This window comes from Drosophila elegans, unplaced genomic scaffold (assembly GCF_018152505.1).
Source record: "Drosophila elegans isolate 14027-0461.03 unplaced genomic scaffold, ASM1815250v1 contig_476, whole genome shotgun sequence".
NCBI classification, from domain to species: Eukaryota; Metazoa; Arthropoda; class Insecta; order Diptera; family Drosophilidae; genus Drosophila; species Drosophila elegans.
In genome coordinates, this window is record NW_024545863.1 from 4,167,996 (window position 1) to 4,189,451 (window position 21,456).

At 41.0% G+C, this 21,456-nt stretch overlaps 4 protein-coding genes across 7 annotated transcripts; 2 read left to right on the forward strand and 2 right to left on the reverse strand.

Annotated features, from left to right (window-relative positions):
* Window positions 1–4,874: 4,874 nt before the first annotated feature.
* Window positions 4,875–7,145, reverse strand: LOC108148803 (peroxisomal membrane protein 11C). Of its 3 annotated transcripts, none has more exons than XM_017276029.2 (4): window positions 6,992–7,145; window positions 5,432–5,796; window positions 5,310–5,369; window positions 4,875–5,247 (listed from the first exon to the last, which is right to left on the reverse strand). In XM_017276029.2, exons 1-4 carry the CDS (start codon window positions 7,058–7,060, stop codon window positions 5,040–5,042), a joined length of 702 nt encoding a protein of 233 aa, XP_017131518.1. In that variant the 5' UTR covers window positions 7,061–7,145; the 3' UTR covers window positions 4,875–5,039. The 3 variants fall into 3 exon arrangements, with proteins under 3 accessions (XP_017131518.1, XP_017131517.1, XP_017131516.1); XM_017276028.2 differs by lacking the exon at window positions 6,992–7,145 and adding an exon at window positions 5,927–6,233; XM_017276027.2 differs by lacking the exon at window positions 6,992–7,145 and adding an exon at window positions 5,921–6,233.
* Window positions 7,146–7,678: 533 nt separating this feature from the next.
* Window positions 7,679–10,375, forward strand: LOC108148828 (TAF5-like RNA polymerase II p300/CBP-associated factor-associated factor 65 kDa subunit 5L). Its single transcript, XM_017276092.2, has 5 exons — window positions 7,679–7,930; window positions 8,001–9,283; window positions 9,348–9,648; window positions 9,716–10,062; window positions 10,133–10,375. The coding sequence occupies exons 1-5, from the start codon at window positions 7,769–7,771 to the stop codon at window positions 10,260–10,262; spliced, it is 2,223 nt and encodes a 740-aa protein (XP_017131581.1). The 5' UTR covers window positions 7,679–7,768; the 3' UTR covers window positions 10,263–10,375.
* On the reverse strand, window positions 10,311–14,643 carry LOC108148829 (transcription elongation factor B polypeptide 3). The gene is made up of 8 exons (XM_017276093.2): window positions 14,269–14,643; window positions 13,352–13,945; window positions 12,908–13,294; window positions 12,637–12,854; window positions 12,483–12,577; window positions 12,031–12,230; window positions 11,676–11,967; window positions 10,311–11,587 (listed from the first exon to the last, which is right to left on the reverse strand). The coding sequence occupies exons 1-8, from the start codon at window positions 14,347–14,349 to the stop codon at window positions 11,508–11,510; spliced, it is 1,947 nt and encodes a 648-aa protein (XP_017131582.1). The 5' UTR covers window positions 14,350–14,643; the 3' UTR covers window positions 10,311–11,507.
* A 250-nt stretch (window positions 14,644–14,893) lies between these two features.
* LOC108148771 (uncharacterized protein CG4449) lies at window positions 14,894–21,364 on the forward strand. 2 transcript variants are annotated; one of them, XM_017275977.2, is made up of 7 exons: window positions 14,894–15,060; window positions 15,119–15,648; window positions 15,706–15,920; window positions 15,978–16,156; window positions 16,215–16,440; window positions 16,493–16,589; window positions 21,256–21,364. In XM_017275977.2, exons 1-6 carry the CDS (start codon window positions 15,003–15,005, stop codon window positions 16,581–16,583), a joined length of 1,299 nt encoding a protein of 432 aa, XP_017131466.1. In that variant the 5' UTR covers window positions 14,894–15,002; the 3' UTR covers window positions 16,584–16,589; window positions 21,256–21,364. The 2 variants fall into 2 exon arrangements, with proteins under 2 accessions (XP_017131466.1, XP_041565132.1); XM_041709198.1 differs by lacking the exon at window positions 21,256–21,364 and having other exon boundaries at window positions 16,493–16,873.
* Window positions 21,365–21,456: the final 92 nt, after the last annotated feature.

The following is a 21,456-nucleotide window of genomic DNA, read 5'->3' on the forward strand; positions in this document are numbered from 1 at the left end:
TTACATATCAGCATTTGAAGCTGGCATTCGAATGCTAAACGAATGATACATGAAATGAGCAATTTCATTTACCCACACCCCTCATCAACATACTACTCAAGTTACTTTTTGGCTAAGAAAGCTGTTAATAATTTCTAATTTGTACATGTTTAATTTTAAGCGAACGAATCAGCGCGGTAAATGCTGAACTGAAAGAGTCTCGACCAATTTTTCCGCGTAGAGAGATTAGGATATGAATTTTTGTTATGTTTTGCGCTATTACTGAGGAATTTTATGTAGTTTCTTTTTACATAGCCAAGCCCCCAGACCCGAGTTAAAATATGATCATATGATTTGGATTGTCCGTTAAGCGTTTATCAAGGAATTTCAATTTTTAAGAAGACATTTTAAAAATTGTAAATTCGTTTAACTCATCAGTCTCCCCTTTTTGTTACTCATTGAATTGTTACAACACCTGAGTTAAATATATTGTTTAGTTTTTTGTTTTGGATTAGCTATAAGCATTATCCTTGTTAAACATTAGCGCGATGCTTGATTGATTGTTGAAATTTGTTTTAAGAATTTATCTTTCTTTAGCTTTTTTGGCTGTTCCAGTTTTAGAGCTATTCGGCACTAAGTTTATAATTTATGTCTACCATTATTTTTCATGTTTTTTGAGAAAGGATCTCTAGCGCCTATTTATTTATGTATCAAACAAAATATTACATATTGTAATGTACATTACAAGGCTTTATTTAATTAAAAACCTACTCATTTTGTACACCTAACACGAATAGGGAAGATAAGCTAAAACTATATCTAAAAACCAAATTGATTACTAAAAAAAAATCAAAACATCACTCACACGTATTCACCAACCAAACAAATATATACAAAATCGCTTTTGAATTCGCCTTGGTTTCATTTGGCAACTCTTAATACAAGCTTAACCCAACTTAACACTAACCTACGCTTCCCATGCTAATTGTTACACTTAAGAAGCAAAAAAAAGTTTATATCAAAAGTTAAATTCAAACGAATTTAGGCATAAAAACAATCAAATTACTTTACCAAGCAACTGAAATACTCAAAAAACCAAAAGCAACCAATGTAATCGAGTAGTTCAGACTTTACGAAACTAACGCGGCGGGTGTTATGTGTCATTTTAACGCATTACTCTCTAGACATAATTAATTTTTAGCATTATCTCAGAAATCACACACTCACACACGCATTACGATGAACCTACAGGGATTTTATGGTAGTCTTCGAAAGAAACAAATATGAAAACAAGTAATTATAACAATTGATGGCTAAAAAGCTGCAAACTAGTTGAATTTGTTTAGTTTTTAATATAGATTTGCAAGGATAAGCAATTTTTACTTAACCAATACGAGAACTTTGGAGAGATTGCGGGTCTAGGGTAATTAAGGATGCCTCTTAGTGTGACGGTTTCTGTTGTAGCGCCTACCTAGCTTAGTTTTCTTTGGCCAGGGCCAGATCATCCTCGGGAAACGCTGACCAGTCGATGGCCGGTGTATAAGTAGCAATAAACCCAGGCCAACAAGTACATGTTACTAACCATTTACCATTAAACATTTACGATTACGATAACCTAGCTATACTCACATACATATGCCTTCGATTAGGAGAGAGGAGAACCCAAGCAAATCACCCACTTAAATCGCTTTAATGCCAACCACAAATCAAAAAGCTTATTGACTACTTTTAATGCAATTAAAGTATTGTATATTCCACATCCTTTGCCTACCACGCGAAATTAGCCTGGAATTAGTTATAGATCATAGTTTGTAATTGAATATCAGGGCTCGCGGAGCATAAGAGATGAACATTTCGCCGAAATACTTAACCTAAAAAAAACTCATATATTTTAAAGGCCAAAGTTATGGATGAAGGGGGTATTTCCCTAATTTACAACTAAGATAGACAAACTGTACAGACAGACAGATAAAATGGTGCTTTAGCTGAATTATTAGTAATCGTAAGACTTACCTTTATAGGAAAACATAAATGCTCCAATTGCAAAAGCAAGAAAATACCTTATTTCACCTCACTCATTGGACGAATTCACGGGAGAACGGTCAAAGGACGTATCTTTTTTAAATTAATTTTTTAGCCTTAATAATTATTAGGTTGGAGAGGAGGCGGAATCATTATTTTATCGATCAAACCAGCAAAATGTTTAAAATCCATTGGAAACAAAGGGAGTTTTTAGCTCGCATAAAAACATGCTCACATTTCACATGCACATACACTAAAATACCTACACTAGCACACAAATATACATGCGTACATATTCGTAAACAATTTTAAATAACTATAAAATTTACCATATTTTTATTAATCAAACGAAACAAGTGAAAAAATGCCCAGTCAGGGAGATTTTTAAATGAAACTTTTTAAAGCTATTTCAGCAAGAATCAATTGGCGACTCAGTATCGATCGTATGTTACACAGTTTTACTTTAACGTTTTTAACGCTTTTACAGGCTTAAGAATCAAACATAACGTGAATTTTAAATTAACACAGATATGTGTGAAGCAAACAGTTTTAAACTTTCCACACTGGCTTTTCAATTTATTTAGAATACAATTTTTATTTTCTGTTAAACCAAAACGAAAAAGCAAGTTAAGGAGATTAAACAAATGTATCAAAGATTAAATCCAATATGTGAACAAACACACAAAATAAAGTTTAAACGAAATGTAAAGGAACCAAAATCGAACGCTTCCCACGCAAAACCGATAATATTAAATTTTAGCAAAGTAAAAACAAAAAAAGATAATTAAGAAGATATGCAAAGCGTAAATAGGCAAAAATACAACATAAATAACAATCCAAAAATACATATATTAAAAAACAAAAACACATATTTTACTGACGCAAGTCATCTGATTATCTATACGTCTACTTTTAAGCCATTCTACACTATACAGAGTAATTATTTTTAAACTCAGCTAAGGTGCAGATCAATGAGGAAGTTCTATCGAAGAAATATCTCTACTTATGCCGATATCTCTACCAAGCATTAACTAACCTATACTGTACTCTAAACTAACTCAATACTACCCGTATTCGAAACCCTATACCAGATATTTTTACTATCGTATTACTGATTGTACTGTCAACTGTATTCAAAGACACAAGCGAACATGTGAGACACATTTTGGGGGAACATTAGCAAGAACTTTGCAGATTGAATTTTAAACCAACAATATTTGCTCGGCAAATGTGTTAAAGTTAAGAGTAAGCCTAGCGATAAGAACAAGAATGCAATAAGAACGGTTTTTAAAAAGACTATTATACAACCTATATATACACCAAGGAATATATAATAATAATTCAGAACGGAATACTAAGCTTTTAATGCAATAATCAAATACCACATAAACTATATACATACACCTACATATATTTTAATAATTACTTGCGGGTCAACCAAAGGCGGTTCTTCAGAATCCCTAATTGAGTTAAGAGCCCCGACTTCGTATACTGTTATAGCAGAGGAGGAGAGGAAGGATTTAGAAGAATATTTAGTAGAGGGCGCTGCGCTTCCTCCATCGTGAGGGGTAGTTGGCGGCCCAACTAATTGATTTTCCCACCTTATATAGGAATATAAACAAAAATTACTGCAGTGCCATTTTAAATAGCTTCCGATAAGAATAAATATATACACATAAATATATATATATACATAATGCAAGACATAATTGGTATATAAATACCTAGAACAGATGGTAGTTTTTAGGGGCCTCCATGAAAGGCCTATCTTGTTTTATTTTCAAGAAAACTGTAGTGAATTTTAAACGGATACACAGTTTTCTTGTAATAAGAACAGATTGGGCACTTAATTGGAAGGCCACCTTTAATCTCCTGACCCTGTTCATGCAATATAAATAAATACAAATTTAGATATATACCTATTTATGTACTAATAATTATTATATATTGTTATGAGCAAGAGTTCAAATTGCATAATGGTTATAATAAACACGATTGACACACAACTACAAAAGCAAATGGAACAAAGTTGAACATATTTTGAGTGCATGAACATTTTTTGGGAACTTTTTGAGGCTTTTTTTTTTTGTAAATGAAGGAGTAACTTTGATCGAATACGCAATGAAAATGGAAGAGGAGATACTTAACAATAATAAAAGCATATAACTCCTGTAGCTAGGTATATTATCGAAAATTAACAAATCTCATAATAAATCTATATCAAATTACTGAGAATTTTAATGAACAACGTTAGTTAAACAGCAAATATAAGGGCTATAATAAAACGATAAACAACTTTATTCATAATTCGTACATCTAAAGAGCTTACCGATGGAAGCAGTCAAGCACAGCAAACTAAAGAAAAATATAATAACTAATATCTGTTAATATTTACGCGCTTGCGGCACAAACAAGCAAATAAATTATGTAAAATGGGAATATATTTACTAAAGAATGTTATTTTTAACCAAAAAAAAACCAAAGTCAGAGGCTGGGATTTAACCCAAACAGCTGATCAGGTCCCTCATGTAATCTATGAATCCAACTATTTAAAGTGAAACCATGCATAACAAGTATAATATCAGACATATGAGTATTTTAAATATGCCTAAGACACATTGTATACAATGACTGCTAAACCGACAAATCGTACGCGTGAACAACAAATAATATGAATAACTCTGGTAATGAACCCTCGCCAGGGGGATGACAATATATATGGAAGCGAGAGCAGCCTGAACACTAAGTTAAACATTCTGCTGGCTATGAAGGGCATAAGCAAAATATATACTGAACTACATGTATCGGAATCTAACAGAACACAATAAAAGAAGTAACAGATAATAAAGGACACACAGACCAAACATCCATCCTTGTTTTATCATTATTCAGCGTGTATTTTGTGCTTCTTTAAAGGACTTACTGGCTAAACACATGCGAGTGCCGTACAAAAACTTTTATCGACTAGCTTAAAATTCTGATCAACAAATACGAGTACAAAAATTGCAAACACGACGACGACAACGACAACGGCGCAACTACTTGTTCAGTCTTCTCTTGGCAAAGATCTGGTAGATGCCCAGGCCGGCGGATAGTGTACCAATGGCGCCCACCTGGAATGTGGACAGCTTGCCGCCCCACAAATATCCCTTGGGCAGCGTACTGACGGCGTGCACAAAATCGAGGGAAATGCGAGCGATGGACACCATTTCCAAGCGGTGTTTGGTCATGGTTTTGACATCCAAACTGTGGATTCAAATGCTTTAGTTGGAGGTTTAAGGGGTTATAGTTTATGCGCCATTACTTACTCGTTTATATTGGTGGTGCGGTTAAGTTTGTCCTGATTTAGTGAAAAATTTCGCATCGTCCTGAAATTAAAATTAAGGATAAATTGATAAAATGACCGTACATTTTCCTGGCTTTTCCTTACCTCATGAGGTTGAGGTACACCGACAGAACCCAGAATATGGAGTTCACATTGTCCCAGCTGTCAGCATTCTTCACATCCACAATCTTGTGCTCGGCCAGCCAGCATACTTTCTCGATTGGGTAATAAAGTAGGTCCACTATGTTGGCCGTAACTCCCAGTACAGCCATTATGCGGTCGGGTTCATTTTCACCCAAGCCATACTCCAAAGCATACTGGATCATGGGAATGTCGTCGATAAGGCGCAGGGTGGCTCTCGCACCCGAGATCTTGGAGCTGGCGGTGGCGTATCGCTTGGCCAGATCCGGATTTCGTTTGGCATGGTATCCAGCCACCAGTTTGGCACTGTAGCACAGTGCCTTCATCACCTGAGCAATCGAAAAAATCAGTTATTTAAATTGATATTTACTCAGTGCAATATTTTTTACAGGTTCTGCGCATTAAGTTAAGCCGAGTGTTTGTTTTATCAAGAGAGCTTACATCTCTGTTTACCTTTACCTGACCCCAATCGCCACTCAGCCTTGCAATTTGTGGAATTGCTTGGTTGTCACAAACAGATAAAATACTATCAGTGATAAAAAGAACACAACGAATGCCACAATCATCTCGTTTAATGGCTGGCAGGGGAGTGCGAGTTGTCCTGTTGATTTTAATGCCAGGACGGGTTTTGGTTGGTTCCGTTGTTTGCTCATTAATAGTCCATTTTGTTTGATTTGCCATCAATGAATAAGTAATGAATGAGCCAGGAAAACTTATTTCGGATACCGAAATCGTATATGCCCTTATTACACATTTCCATGGAAACACAGTAAATCTTTTATAAATTTGTAGTTGACAAAAAAAGAAAACAATAAGTGACTAATAAATATGACAAATGATCAAATATTTCTTTAGGATGCGGGATTTGTAAGATAATTTCATATTATTATCACTTAAACTAAACAAATCAAATAAAAATATATCAGGTCTAAAAACACTTTGGTCAAGAACAAGTTTTAAATGAATATTAACCTTTTTAAAACCCATTCGTCCCAGTTAAATTTTAATAACCCATGCAAGGGTATATAACTTTTCCTTAAATGGAATTGGGTGTTTCCTAGTTGATCGCGTGCTAGACGATGTGTTTACCAAACAAACCTTTCGTTCGCAACGTATTATCCGCTTAAGTTGGCAGCGGGTTAAGGGTTTGCCGGCTATAGTATTCAGCATTATCTTGACTTGATCGCCGCCAAACCGCGACTGATAAGCGAGAAGCGAAGAAATCCATTGCGAATGCGAAAGAAGTAAGGCAAGGTCCAATCGGCCGAGACTTCCTTGTCCAACACCCCCAGTTCCAATGCCAACTTCAGTATGCAACAACACCGTGAAAACCTGTTGGTTGGCTTTCAATTTCGATCGAGCCTCCCAATGAACCAGTCCAAAACAACCCGTCAATATGCCACGATGCATTTTTTGAAATTTTAAGCATGTTTGGAAAATCACTCGTTGATAAACGTAAACAAACAGGTGTGCGGCAAATTAATTGCGAATTTACTTGGTAATTTGGAGGTGCGTTTTATTTACCTTATCTCGCCCGCCATAGGAGTCGATAATATCACAGAATTCGTTAACAAACTTTGTCGTACTGCCCATAATTGCTCGCTTTAAAAAGGTACCGTTTTATATCAGGCTAAAACTCGAACTGAAACACACCAGCGAAAACACAAGAAATTGTCAATAGCGGGCGAGGAAACAATAACAACAAGCAGCTGAAGTCCATCGGAGATGCCAACTGCTGATTAAAGTAGCTAAATCATTGCAACGGAAAAATTATAGAAAAAGCTATGTGTAAAAGTTCGCCTTACAAATTAAATAAAGTCAAACCAGTAAACTACCCTGAACCAAAAATGTACAACTTAAGTGTTACAAAAGAAATAAACAAATAACCCATATGTTGCATTTTTTTAGTTCTAAGTTCGAAAATGGTATGAATTCAGATTTTAAACAGTATAGTCAAATAAAAAGCCAATATTTCACCTGTGTATAACTTATTTTGTAATAATACGCAACGACAAACTTGTATTACCTTCTTATTTTATTCACCAAAGGACAATCAACATCTAAAATTCCTCCCGTTCCCCCTTTTTCCCGCTAAAAACAAAGGCATTTTGCCAACGCTAAGGCGGCCATCACTGAGGACAACAAATGGCAACGAACAGCTGTTGGAGCCGCTACAAATCGGTTAATATCGATAACAATCCGCCGGCGGTGCCCAGCACTGTAATCGGACGCTGCTGCTATCGGTCGCACTGCATGACGGGATCAGGATACGGAGACGGATTTGGAGGATAACACGCAACCATGAGCTTGCCCAGCGCCCACGCACACGCAGCGTCGCCCGTCTACAGCAACAGCAATAGCAACACCAACAACAAGTCGAGTGCGGGCAACAAAAAGACCTCGTCGAAAAACGATTTGCTGCGCTGCGCCGTCGGTCTATTGCTGAAGCAGAAAAACTACGTGGTGAGTGAAGGATCTCCACAAATCTTATTCCTTTGTGCTTCTTAATCGCTGCATTCACTTGATCCCACAGAGCAACGAACGATTTCGCCGTTCGGACTTCCTACTGCTGCAAAATAAACAGCAATTCGCGGTAAACAAAATGTTGGACACGGATTTGCATGGCGGAAATAGCTTCACCTACTCAAATGTTCAGGTGATCAACAACAATCAGCACACGGTGGACCAGCAGTTTGGACGCTTCTCGCAATTCGTGGAGGCCCAGGCGGAACCGCTGCGTCTGGAGATGAAGCGTTTCTATGGACCCATGTTGTGCCACTTCTATCTGGATCTGCTCAAGGCTCGCGAACCCAGAGGCGCTGTGGAACTGCTCCGGAAATATGCCCATTTGGTGGCACCCGTGGACCTGTACGATGCACCACCGCCCACCAAGATCAACGGCTGCTCAACCTCCGCCACAGACTCCACCTTTCATATACGCTTCGCCAGGGAAGCCCTGGACACTGGGGACACGGAGCTGGACTACTTTATGCGGCTGGTGCAGACACTGAGCGGATATACACGACTGGAGGCAGCCGAATCGGACGACACAGTGGCCCACTTCCGCTCTTCGAAGTACGAACTGCACACCACGGCCCAGGTGGTGGAGAGGATATGCAGCTATCTACAGCGGCGGGGCCATGTTTTGATTATGAACCTGCTTTACACTTGGCTGCATGTGCACATCGTTGAGAACGAGCAGCGATCCTTCAGTGAGGATCACCTGCTTGGTTTGACGGACGACCTGGAAGGTGAGGAAGCGGAGGAGGAGGTGCTAACCAAACCAATAGTATCTACCCGCGGAGACATCAAGCCCGGAAAGTCCTTGACGGAAAAGTCCAACAGAAAACGACCCGCTGAGGAGCCAAATATAAAACTGGAAATCGACATCAAGCAGGAAATCGATGCGGATGAATCCGCGGATCCTATTCAGTCCCAACTGAATATAGGCGTCTGCTTGGACACCCTCAAGACGGCCACAGAACAGATACTCAAGGCCCAGGTGGAGCTGCCACAATTTATTAAGATCAGCGAGCGCTCCCGTGGTCTCACCTCCGCCCACATGGATCCCAGTGAGTGCCACCTGCTAGCCGGTTTCGACAACTCTGCCGTGCAGCTGTGGCAGCTTAACCAAAACAGCTGCCGCGGCAGGAGCTTCTACAGACGCTATCCGCAAACGCAGTGTCCCTGGGAGCTAAACAACTGCGTGGATCAGGAGGAGGAGGAGGACAGCAGCGAAGAGGATGTCAAGTGCTCTGAGGAAGAGCGTAGGGATCGCAGCAGAGCGCGTCACGGCAAATATGCCGACAACTCCTAGTAAGTCAATTGCAGTATTTTAAATTAGGCAAATTATTCTAGCGATATCCTTTTCCTTGCACAGTAACGAATTTGGTGGTCTGCAGCTGCGAGGCCACACGCGAGGCGTCACTGACGTGCGTTTCTCCGCCCACTACCCGCTCATGTACAGTGTGTCCAAGGACGCCACCATGCGGTGCTGGCGGGCGCACAACCTGCACTGCGCCGCCATATACAGAAGTCACAACTACCCGATCTGGTGCTTGGACGAGAGTCCAGTGGGCCAGTACGTGGTGACGGGGTCCAAGGATCTGAGTGCACGCCTCTGGTCGCTGGAGAAGGAACATGCGCTGATCATATATGCCGGACATACGCAGGACGTTGAGGTAGGTCAAAAAAGTAGAAGGAAAGTGTGAGTTTTTCTAATGTTTATAAATAATTCCCCTCCCCCAGTGCGTTTCCTTCCACCCGAATGGTAACTACATAGCCACCGGCTCGGCGGATCACTCAGTGCGCCTGTGGTGTGCGACAAGCGGCAAACTGATGCGCGTCTTTGCGGACTGCCGCCAGGCGGTGACCCAGCTGGCCTTCAGTCCGGATGGAAAGATGTTGGCCGCCGCCGGAGAGGAGACCAAGGTGCGCATCTTCGATCTAGCCGCCGGAGCACAGCTGGCTGAGCTCAAGGATCACTCGGCGAGCATTAGTTCCCTCTCCTGGAGCACGCACAATCAGCATCTAGCCACGGCCTGCACTGATGGCACCTTGCGATTGTGGGACATCAAAAAACTTGCGCCCATGGGGTAAGCTAATTATGAGAACAAAACGCTGAACTTGTTGTTAATGATTTATTTTAATTATTGTAACCGACAGCGACAACAACAGTGCTGGGAGCTCCTCATCAGCTACAACGAATCGTGTGCTAACACTCAATAGTTCCTGCCAGCGTTTGGTCGATGTTTTTTACGGGCGCAGCAAGACGCTTCACTGCATCGGCACCTGAATTAAACGGATTGAACTGCGGACCGAATGAATTTTCACTTTCTAATGGTTTATGTTTGAAAATAATTTATTTGTAATAAGTCTGTATAATATTACTGTTACAATCGTGTGAAACAACTTGTTTGCTTGTCTTTACTCTTCTCTATACATATTATTATTTCCCTCTCTCTAACAATCCGTGATGTTTTCCAACAAGAGTCTGCTCTTTCATAGCTTCGTAGTTTTTTTTTCCGGTAGCTTACTAGTGGAATAAAAAGATTTGTATAACAGTGTAAGGCCCTTACCTGCATCGCTTACCGGTCTCAGTTAATGAAGCTATTTGAAAATGCCGATATGATTTAGTGTTAATGACTTGTTTTTACAAAAGTTATAAAATGTGTAAATACTAAACGTATGAAGAGTATTATAGCTTTCAACATTCAACTTAGCTATTTCAAAACTAAAATTTGTTTTTACAAAATAAACTAGAATGATAACAATTAAGACGTTGAAGTAAATGTATTTTTTTAATATAAATAAGAACATTTAACCCAATAATCAAAAATTTTCATAATTAAATAAACCTAAATACAAGTACGAAAATATTATTTTGATTGGATTAGCGATGCATTTAAAGACATTTAACTGTACTTCAATAATTTACGTAATTTGATATAGGATTGGGTTTAAGTTTTTGTGTAACATTATATACAATTGATTTGCTTGGAACCTCTATGATTTTGGACAGTCGCACAGCCCTTTGGGACAAAGAACATTGAACTTAGCTTAAAACTAAACGTGAAGTGATCAGTCGATACTGATCTTAAATTACGTATAATTGACCAATCGAACAACTATTAACCTGAAAATAATCCAACCCGGAAATCAATTATCTGAGCTCATTGTCGATCCAGTGGGATGCAACAAAAACGTTATCTTATTCGACCTACAGTCGTTAACCGGTTGGCTGACACTTAGTTACTAGTACAGTATAATGAATATGGGGCAGATCATGAATAAATAATAAATAGCATGAAAGTGGTACGCGTTATACAGCAGCAGCAGTCGGATTCCCTGGCGCACTGGGTAGCAAAAAGGTTTAGTATCACAGTGTCTCATTTTACAGAACTGAAAGTCTCTGCGCAATCAGTTATGAGGTAATCCTACTGTGAACGCCTTGTGGATCTAGCTTGCTGCTCCTGCTGCTGCTTTAGTTGTCGCTGAACAATTTTGAGTATAAGATTGTGGCTATAACAGGTAAACGCATCTATCGTTTGTGACGTCCACGCATGAATTGCAAAGTCTTGGCCATTAGTGGAGCTTTCTTAGATCGCGACGGACCCGCACCTGTTGGACAAGAAACCATATAATAGGTTAATAGTAATCATGAAATTTTAAAGTAAATGACTAGGGAACTAAGAGAAATGAAACTCACCCACTTGGGCCGCGTCGCGTCCGGCGGACAGAACACGCAGACGGGCATCGCCAACCTTGGCGGCATTCGGCGTCACGCTGGACAAGGCGGCCACTCGGGCGGCTGGAGTCGCGATGAGCTTGCCCTTGGTTCCGTATTGCTCCTGCTTGCGCTGCACACTGCGCGGCGGCTTTACCATCGAATCCACAAAGGCCAGCTGAGTCTTGCGCACAGGTGCCTCGCTGATCTTCTGCGATGCCTTGATGCTCTCGGCCAGGATACTTAGCTTGCGATCCTTCTCTTCTTGGCAGCGCTACAAGGAAAATGGAGTGTAAGCTTAGATGGGGGAATATCTGAGAAATACTGTGATTCCTACCAGGAACATCTCGCGCCACGTTTCCATCTCCTCACGTCGCTGACTGCGACAGTGACGCTGGACGTGCATCTGCCATAGGATGTCGCTGTCGTCCATCAAGTAAGGATTGTACTCCTCGAAATTCAACAGCTGCTGGGGTGTGGCGCGTTCCAAAACAGGGCGAAGGACCTCAAAGGGCACGCCACCGGTGTACTCCAGAGCTGGAGAAAGAGAAGGGATGTAGATGGTTAATCCCTATGCTCTATTCACAATTATGCAGTCTTACATTGTTACAAAATAATGCAAAATAAATAAAATATTTATGTAAATAAAATTCATACATTTTTTGGTTTAAAAAATGTAGTTAGTTATTTTTTAACTTAATTAAAGTTGTTTAGTAACTGTTATCTTTTAACATTATTATTACTATTTATTTAACAAGTCTAGCTGAAATCTGGTTAGGGAGCTCTTACCATCGATGTTCTTTTGGAGCACGCGCGTGCACAGATCAAAAAGCGAAGGGACCTGCAGGATTTGACCAGTTCTCACGCCTGAATAGATCTTGGTGCTAAAGGAAAAAAACATTGCAAGTTTCTCTTTAAAAAAAATAGAAAGGTATAAACCTACCGCATAGTTTTCGAGGAGATGCCTTGAGCCAGGGCTTCCGACTCATTAAAGTGACGTGCAGCCTGGGCCTTCTGTGAACCGCCCTGATTAAAGACCACGTCCATAATTGTCTGATTCAGCGGCAAGGGCTTGTAATTGTTAGAAATTGTGGGCAGTTCCAGTGCAATGTTTGGGTCCAATGGTTCCAGCTTGGCTGTGGACGCAAGCAGCTCGGGCTTCTAAAAGGATTTGTTTTTTAACCACATCTTTGTGGGTAATGTGAACTAATTACTTTGGTTGAGGTCGGTCGGCTGCTGATGGCAAAGGTCTCTCTGGATGCAGATGATCCAGTCGCCGAAGGTGTCGATAAAGCTGACGAGGATGGGGCTGTTGCCGGCTTGGAGGTGACCTTGCTCTTGTTGCTGCTATTACTCTTTTTGCTGCTCATGGGCATGTTAAGCAGGCCAAGAACATCGTCGAAGTTGGCGCCCATGCTGGAGTCAAAGCCGTCGGCGGAGTCTTCCTCTGATTTCGGTTTAGTTTTTGGTATCTTGGCCTTCTGGACCTCCTCCTCGGGTCGTTGTGGGCTGCGGGAGCGCTTGGACGACTTGGAGGAGGATGACTTGTGTTTGCTCGACTTGTCTTTGGCTGCCTTATGTTCGCTGTGCGAGCACTTGTCCTGCAATGCAAAACCTGATGAAGATTTCAGTTTGCAGTGATCTAGATTGGAACATACCTTATCATGCTTGCTCTTGCCGTGCTCACTCTTGTGACCCTCGGCTTTACTGCACTTGTGACTGCTGCTGGATTTGCTGGCATCCCTCGACTTGTGCTCGCCATTGGTCTTCTTGTCTCTGTGCTCTTTGGCCTCCTTGTGCCCCTCCTTATCCTTCTCCTTATCCTTGGACTTGTCGTGGCGACTGCACTTGTGCTTCTTATGCGAATCCGACTTGCTCTTGGAGTGACTCTTACTGCTGCTGCTACGCTCGTGCCTGGAGCTCTTGGAGGGCTTTGTCTTGTGCTTGTTGTTGGTGTTCAGATCCTCGCCGCTGGATGAATTGCTGCCCTTGTTCTCCTGGTCGGGATCCTCGTCGCTGGACTTGGACTTGCCCGAGTCCTCTTCATTGTGGCTAGCCGTGGGAGTGGCGGCGATCGAAGGCTCCTCCTCGGCGGCCACCATGGCCTTCCACTTGGAAACCAGTGTCTTGGCCGCCACGCCCACTTCGCCATTGAACTTGCGCAGGGCATTCACCGTCTTGCCAATTCCCGTCTCCTGCAGGTGCTCGAATTTGATGGGCAGATTGAATAGCTTGGTGATGCAGTGCAGCAGCTGTTTGTTTTGGGGAGAGCAGGTAGATAACGAAGGTGATTAGCCAGCTTAGGCAGGTGCAAACGTGAACGTGAGAGGGTGAAAGGTCAGCGAAATAGAAGAGCAAGTTGAAGTCGAGAAAAGTGACCTTGGTCTATGTGCAAATTTCACAAGGTTAAGTAAGGTAAAGATAAGGAAGATATGTCGAGTAGGGCGGAAAATGAGGCTGAGAAATGGTAACAAAGTGAGTTGAAGGAAAAGGGGCTGCCTGTAAAAAACTGGAAGCAGGGAATTAGCAGCCAGGCAGAATTGCAGAAGGAGGGGGACGAGGACCATTAGCTCACCCGCTGTTCATCCTCGCCATGCTTCTCAATGCTGCGCTGGTAGTGGCGCACCACATCCACCAGATTGCTGGTGGAGGCCATCGCGTCGTCTCTAGATTTTCCACACGAAACAAAATCAGAAAAAATGGCACGCAGGCAGACTTTGTCGACTTTTCCAGTTTACTTGTTACTTATGGTTTATGGTTTTTATTTGGACAAACCAGGTAAACAAAAGCACACACAGAGACGCAGGCACTCGCACACAAACACGCGATATAGCCTCCTGTCGCGAGGCGTTTGCTTTAAGTTATTTTCACTTGCATTACGATCTAGTCACAATTTATTTGCACTTTTCAGAGACGAAATGAGATTTGCTTTTGTCGGCGTGGCGTTTGTCAACACTGGGCGAACAGCTGGCAGCCAGAGTTGCTCAACGTGGCAAAGCAGTAGGCTCACAAAACAGTTGAAAAACTAAAAATCACAATATAAATTATTAACATTTTCCATAAAATTTTTAATTTTGTTCATGGAAAAATATTACCCATCCCAGCTTTTTACCATTTTCAAAATTTACGATAGTTTTGGTCGCGGTTTTGGTTAACGTTGGCTATCTAAGCCGTTATCGTTATCGTATATCGATAGTCCGTTGCCCAGATGATTTAAGTTGGCGTCTTTTTGTGTTCTTTTTAATCTGCATTTGGCGCGTTTTTTTATATGTAACTACAATTACCAAATTATAGTTCTGATTGTGCAATATGTCCGACGACGATTGCGATATATTCAGTGCTGTCCGCAAGCGGGCTCCAGTAATAGGTAATTTTTAAACCGCAAATCTCCAGCTGTCTCTGTTCATTCTAAATTTCTTTGCCAGCTTTGCCTAAGGATTCCTACAATCCCGGCAACGATTCCTTTTCCAAGGAGGTGGACTACGATTTCATAGAAGCCAGTCCTAAGAAAACGGGTAGGACCAGCAAAAGAAAGCCACCAGCAGCGCCCCGGGAAAAGCCGCAGACAGATGAAGAGGGTGCTTCGCCACCAAAACAAAACAAACAAAGTCAGGCTGAAACGGAAAAGGATGAAAAGGCGGAAAAGGAGTCCCCTGAGCGAGCCCTGTCCCCCGTGTCAAAGTTGATCCTAGAGATGGAGCAGAAATGTGCCCAAGCAGGAGATGCCCAGAAGCCGGAGCAAGCCGAAGAAAGTGTCGTAGGTCCTGTGGCCAGACGCACTCGATCCTCGCTCAGCAAGCTGGAGAAACAGCCCCCTCCTGTTTCGGTCAATGTGATGGTGCCCGCCAAGAAGAAATCCACAAAGCGAGGCAGGAAAAAGGCACCATCACCTGCAGTGATTGACGTGGAAGCTGCATCCGCCTCTGTGGTCTCCTCCTTAGACAGCATTGTGGCCGTAAGTTTAGGGTGTCAAATAGAGATATTGCGTATTTACATAGCATGCATCATTCAGAGCTACAACCTAAAGAACAGTAGACGTCAGACGATGGCTGAAATAGCAGCCCGCTCCAAAGTGGTGGACAGTATTGATCTGGTATCGGCGGTAGCTCCGCGAGTAGAGGGCTTTGTTAGTCTGGACTCGGAAGATGAAGCAGAAGCCCCAGCTTTTGTGGACGAGGCAAACATCTTTGACAATGATAACCCCACCATAGAAGTAGCTCTGTCTTGGTAAGTACTTATGTTACTTGGCTCCCTAAATTAGTAACCAATTAAATGTTGTTTCAGGGCTGGCGAAATTCAGATTTACAAACTGCGGCAGCACCAAAAGTTCAAGCACATGTTCAAGGAAGTGGCAGAACGCAACGGTGTGGATGAGAATGACATATCTGTAGATATGTACTACAATTTCATAGGACCCGACGACACGCCACATAGCATAGGTCTCAAACCCTTTCATACACTCAGTAGGTGTCCTCAATTCAAAACAGCATTTAGATTTGTAATTAAACACCTACCTTTCAGGTGGCCATGCGACAAAGTCCAATAATAATAACAAAAAGTTGACTACCAAAGACGACAACAATCCACAAGCTCTAAGCAGTAAACCCAAACAGTTTCAAGTTAAAGTTCAAGCTGATAAATGGAAACATCCTATGGTGATACCTATGAAGAAAAAAGACTCATTTAAAATGTTATACATCAAGTGTGCTGAAGAGCTAAACTGCGAAGCTCGCCTCATTAAATTATTGTAAGTATTAAGAGCTTACGAATGTACAGCTGTTTTATTAAATTCCTTATAGTTTCGATGGCGAACTCTTGGATCCGAAGGATACTCCGAAAAACCAGGATATGGAGGGCAATGAACTGATTGATCTACAAATTAAGTCTTAATTTTAAGTAAGATTGTTAAGTTCAAAAGACTGTAAAATATTTATATATATTGTTGCTTTGTTCGCTCATTGCTGTGCAAGATAGGACATTTCAGTTATAATTATGTTAACCGTTCTGTGTATAAATGTATTAAGCGTAGTTATTCTATCTTTTGTGTATTTAAGAGGATCATATAGTTTAAGAAAGCGATAAATGATTTATAAAATTACAAGTTTTAGCATAAAGTAAATTCGCGCTTCAGACTAAGAATTTGTTCATGTAAGAATGTTCTATTAAAAACTAAGTTAAATCTCCGCCAATTTTGTATACTTTCGCTCTTCAGATTTCGTAGCAACTACTACTGTTAGAAAGAGATGATAAACCTTAAACCTATACATTAAACAAGAGTATTCGAAATTCGGCGTGCCTGCTGCGCTCTGACACCAAGTAGAGCAGCGGGCAACTTCCAAAAACCCTCGAGCGTTCATTATACACCCCTAATATTTTGTTTATCTTGCATATAGCGCACTCACACAAAGCTAGAAACAGATCCCAAATGGTTGTTTATATTGACAGGACGAGAGCGGATGCTGCTGTGGAGTTTTCCCATTTGCGGGGGGTGGTTTTGGGTGGCGTTGAGAGTGTGGGGTGGGTGGAATAGATGCCTCCTTCCACCGGCTTTTCTGCGCTCTCGTGGCGATTTCTCTCTTCGTTATCCTTGTGCAGTTTCCCTTGGAATTTCACTGCACAAATTCTGACACAGCAGGATAATAATCTCTCTCTCTTTCCCTCTCTCTCTCTGTCAAGACAGAGTGGAAAGCTCTGTGTTGGGAAAAGCTCTCGCCATTTGAAGGAAATTTCCTCCATTCGTCTGCTTTTCACTCAGAAAGAGTTTATCCTTCGTGCTTCATGGAAGCATTTAATTCGCGCTTCTTCTATATAACAAAGAAAAATCAAAAAGTATTTTTCAATCGCATGAAACTCATTGATATTGAACTCCGTTTGTTTTCCAATTTGTTTGACCCCGAATCCGCCGTCCGTTGTGTGTTTTTGTGTCGAAAGGAATAATCAAGTGAAACGTCAACCAACTCATAATATATAGTATACAAAAAGTGCTTCTCTATTTGGCGCCCAAAAACGGAAGGACACTCGTGACTTCAATCACCACCTCTAGGTAAATCATGCTCTCAATTGTGTTGTTTATATAGCTGCATTGTATAGACATCCCGAGTCCTCGGAGGTATTTCTTCATACCATCCCATCCAACCATCTCGACCATTTAACCATCCGCTGGCATTGACACTGACGACTGACTCTGACAAATGTGTTTGTCATGTTTACCTTGTGGCTTAAACAAGTTAATTGCCGTGCGCCAGACACCAAAACCAACAGTACACATGCACACAGCCTACTCCTTCCGGCTGTACATGTGTCCATCAATTATTCAGACTGATTGTGTGCATTAAATATTGAAGCTATGTCCTGCTTATGAGCTGGAAGATCGCACAGACCTATGTTGGCCCACCCTGGTGCTAAAAATAAAACGTGACACCTGCAAAAACGCTGTCCAGTGCGTAGTGCCACCCCGCAAATAGCCACCCAACCTAATGGCCTTGGTGCTGGACTTGCTTTAAATGGGACTCTGAGGGCTCTCGATTGAGCACTGATTGCTTCAGTCAGCAATCGAATGTGTGCACCCTTCTTCTACCCCACCACCCACAGCGTCCACCCACCCAAATGACCTTCAGTTCGCCTTGCATATGGTCGAAATTAAAAAAGCCAGATTCACCTAAAAGCTTGCTACAAAAGCTGCATTAATGCAGCTGCTTGAAAGGGGGGCAGATGAGCTGAATGGGGAATGTCATAAAAAAAATCCGCTTGGCCATTTTTATTTATATTTAGCGCCGTGCGACAGACCGGAAGTAACGTAACAAACGACACATTGGGGCACAATTTGCCCACGTGTCGCATACGCAACACTCACACACACACACCTGGTTGGCTATTTTTGGCTGCAGTGTCCTTTTGGTCAGGATATGTACACAGTATGTCCGAGAGTTTTTCTCTGGCCACTTCTTTTCGGCTGCTTTATATGCAACGGGCGCAACAAGCAAAAAAGAAATCACAAAACAAACTGACGCCATTTTGCCATTAATTCCGACCACTTTATGGCCAGGCCAACAAGCAAACTTTCCCCTGTCCGGGATACTCTTTAATTTCGGTTGGCTTGGTCGGTGTGTAGGAACAGGAAACATCTTCTGCCAAAAATTATTTTTGTAGATAAAAACGGTTTTGAAATTCATTTATTTGAACTTAGGGGTTTTTATAACGTTTTCCAGATATTTTATTAGTTAAATTTTAAAATATTAATGCAATTAATTAAATACTTAACGTCTATACACCAAAAATATGAATGGCTTAGATTGTAAATTTTGACAAATACCTTTTATACTTATTTTTAGGTTTTATTATAAGTATGCATCAACGAAATTTAGTTTATTATGAAGAATTTACTTCCCAATAAGTTTAAGTACAATTACACGTTATATATGTATATTTCGTCAAACTTTTCATTTGCTTATACCGTAAAGTGAACAGGATACCATCTAAGCTAAGTCGTATTGCTTGCTATTTTTTTATTATGTACTATGTATAATTTATGATTGAGCAAATTTTTAATATCAAATTCATGTGATTGAACAAAAATTAAATTAACCATGTAATGAAACTTTTGTGAGTCACTTGTAAAAGTTCAATTGAAAACATAGTTTTCTAATAGCCAAAGTAAAACAATGAACATAATTTTCCTTCATTTTATATTTTTCCCAGTTATACAGTTGTTGCTGTCGTAAAATTTAGGGTATAGAAAAATCGGTGCTTTAGTTTCCTTCGGTTTACATATGTATTTCTTTGTTTGCTCTATTCATTTTGGCTCTTTTGCCTTTTGTTTTTCGTCCTTTGTGCTTTGCTTTGTTGCGCCATGTTTATTTTTGAGTTGGCTCAGCCCTCGGAATGGAGAATTTGCTAATGGTAGGAGCGTTTGTGGGCAGCGCCGGTTACAAGTGCTTCAAATGGCTGAAAGGTTTACGGCCCGTCCAGCTCCCATTTACCAGCTCGCACTTCGCCCTTCCTATAGTTCTTTATTACGCTGTGTGTTTTACCAACAGCAAACACAATTGCCCTGCCCCGCCTCGACTTTTGTTTCAAGTGCCGCCCCATCAAATGGAGTGGCCATCACTCGGTCTCCGGATCCGCATTCGCATTCGCATCCGCATCCGCATCCGCGTTTTCCCTGCTCGATTTAACTGGGTCTAGTGCTGGGTCCTAATCCTCAGTCCTCTCATAAGAAAGCTACACTCTAAGAAAACAGTTCTAGTTCAATGTATATCTTAGGTATATCTTAAGTCGAGTTTTAGTATTTGTTAAATTCAAATGTTGTATTTAAAAACTCGGTTCTTTTTTGTTTTAAGTGTACATATCTCTTGCTTTGAGAGCTAAGTTTTTTAACATTTTTAATTAGGGTTTCATTTTATCCCAAATGGAAGCTGCAAACATTTACTTTAACATTAAAAAGAAAATTATGAGTGATTATTAAACAATTACAGTGGAACTCAAGCATCAAATCGGTTTTATGTTATGACATTATGATATTGTATAATTTAGCTTATAAATTTAAGGTAAAATCTTGGTACAAGCATATATTTTTTCACAATAAACTTATGTACAAATTGATGATTTCAAGAGCACTGCGAAATTAAGAGTCATTTTTCTAAGTGTTCTCGTGCATTGAACTGCTTTGGCGCACCTCTTCGATACTTTCCCGCTGGGAGACCAATGGGAAGTCCCTGACCAGGCGGTTCCTTCGGTTGCTTTGTGCCCGGTGGATGCCTCTTGCAATTACTGTCGACTCAGCAAGAAGTCACCCCAAGCTTCCGCCCACCTCTGGGACAGCTCACATTTGATGTGCATTTGCATTCGTGGCCCTAAGGCTATCGAATGCTTTTTAGCCCACGACATTGTCATTGTTGCAGCCCGCCTTTTTCTTCTATTACTCCTTTTTGCTGGGCCACAAAGGACACTGGAGTGCAGTGGCGGGGCGGTCTGGAGTGCAGTGCGAGGGCTTTTATTAAAGTTTCGTTTTGTTTGCCTGGCACAACAATGTCCTGGCAGCGACACCCGCCCACTAGTGGCGACATCAGTTGCAGGTACCACCTTCCCCTTTCACCTGCTCTACTTTATGGTTTTTCTTAGCCGGCACCGGAAGTTGCAGCCTAACAATAAGTCGAAGTATGCTGAATGCTGGCAATATTTCAAACAAATATGTTTGCTCCCATTTCACATTAATTTGTGTGCAGCCAAGTGGAGTGTGGAACGAAATCCTTGGTATGTGAAAATACCCATTGTTTGCTGACATAGATAAGTTTCATTAAACTATATTGAAGAAACTTTTTTTATAAGTAAAGTTTCTTGATAAATGAAAAACTTTTTGATGCAATGCTTTTTTGAAAAATCAATAAAATCTGATGTTGTTTTTTTACAATTTAAAGGCTTTGTAACATAAATGATATATTTAATAAAATTCATAAGCGCCTACTAAACTTTTGTTTAGATGAATAAAATGTATTTCGTATAAGTGTCCTTACTGCTGACTCAAGACATCTATTAAAATATATATAAATTCTTTTACTTGCAGAAGGACATTCACACCAGGAACTGGACCAATTTTTGACCGAAAAACGAAATCAAACACAACAATCAACTGTACTCACCGACCTTTCTAGTCTTCTACATACCCGTTTACACTCGAAGAATAACCTTTTTGTACCGACCACTTTTTGGAGAAACATATCGCTAGAGAAGGAGCCAAAAGAGAAGTGGCTTAACCCCGCACCCA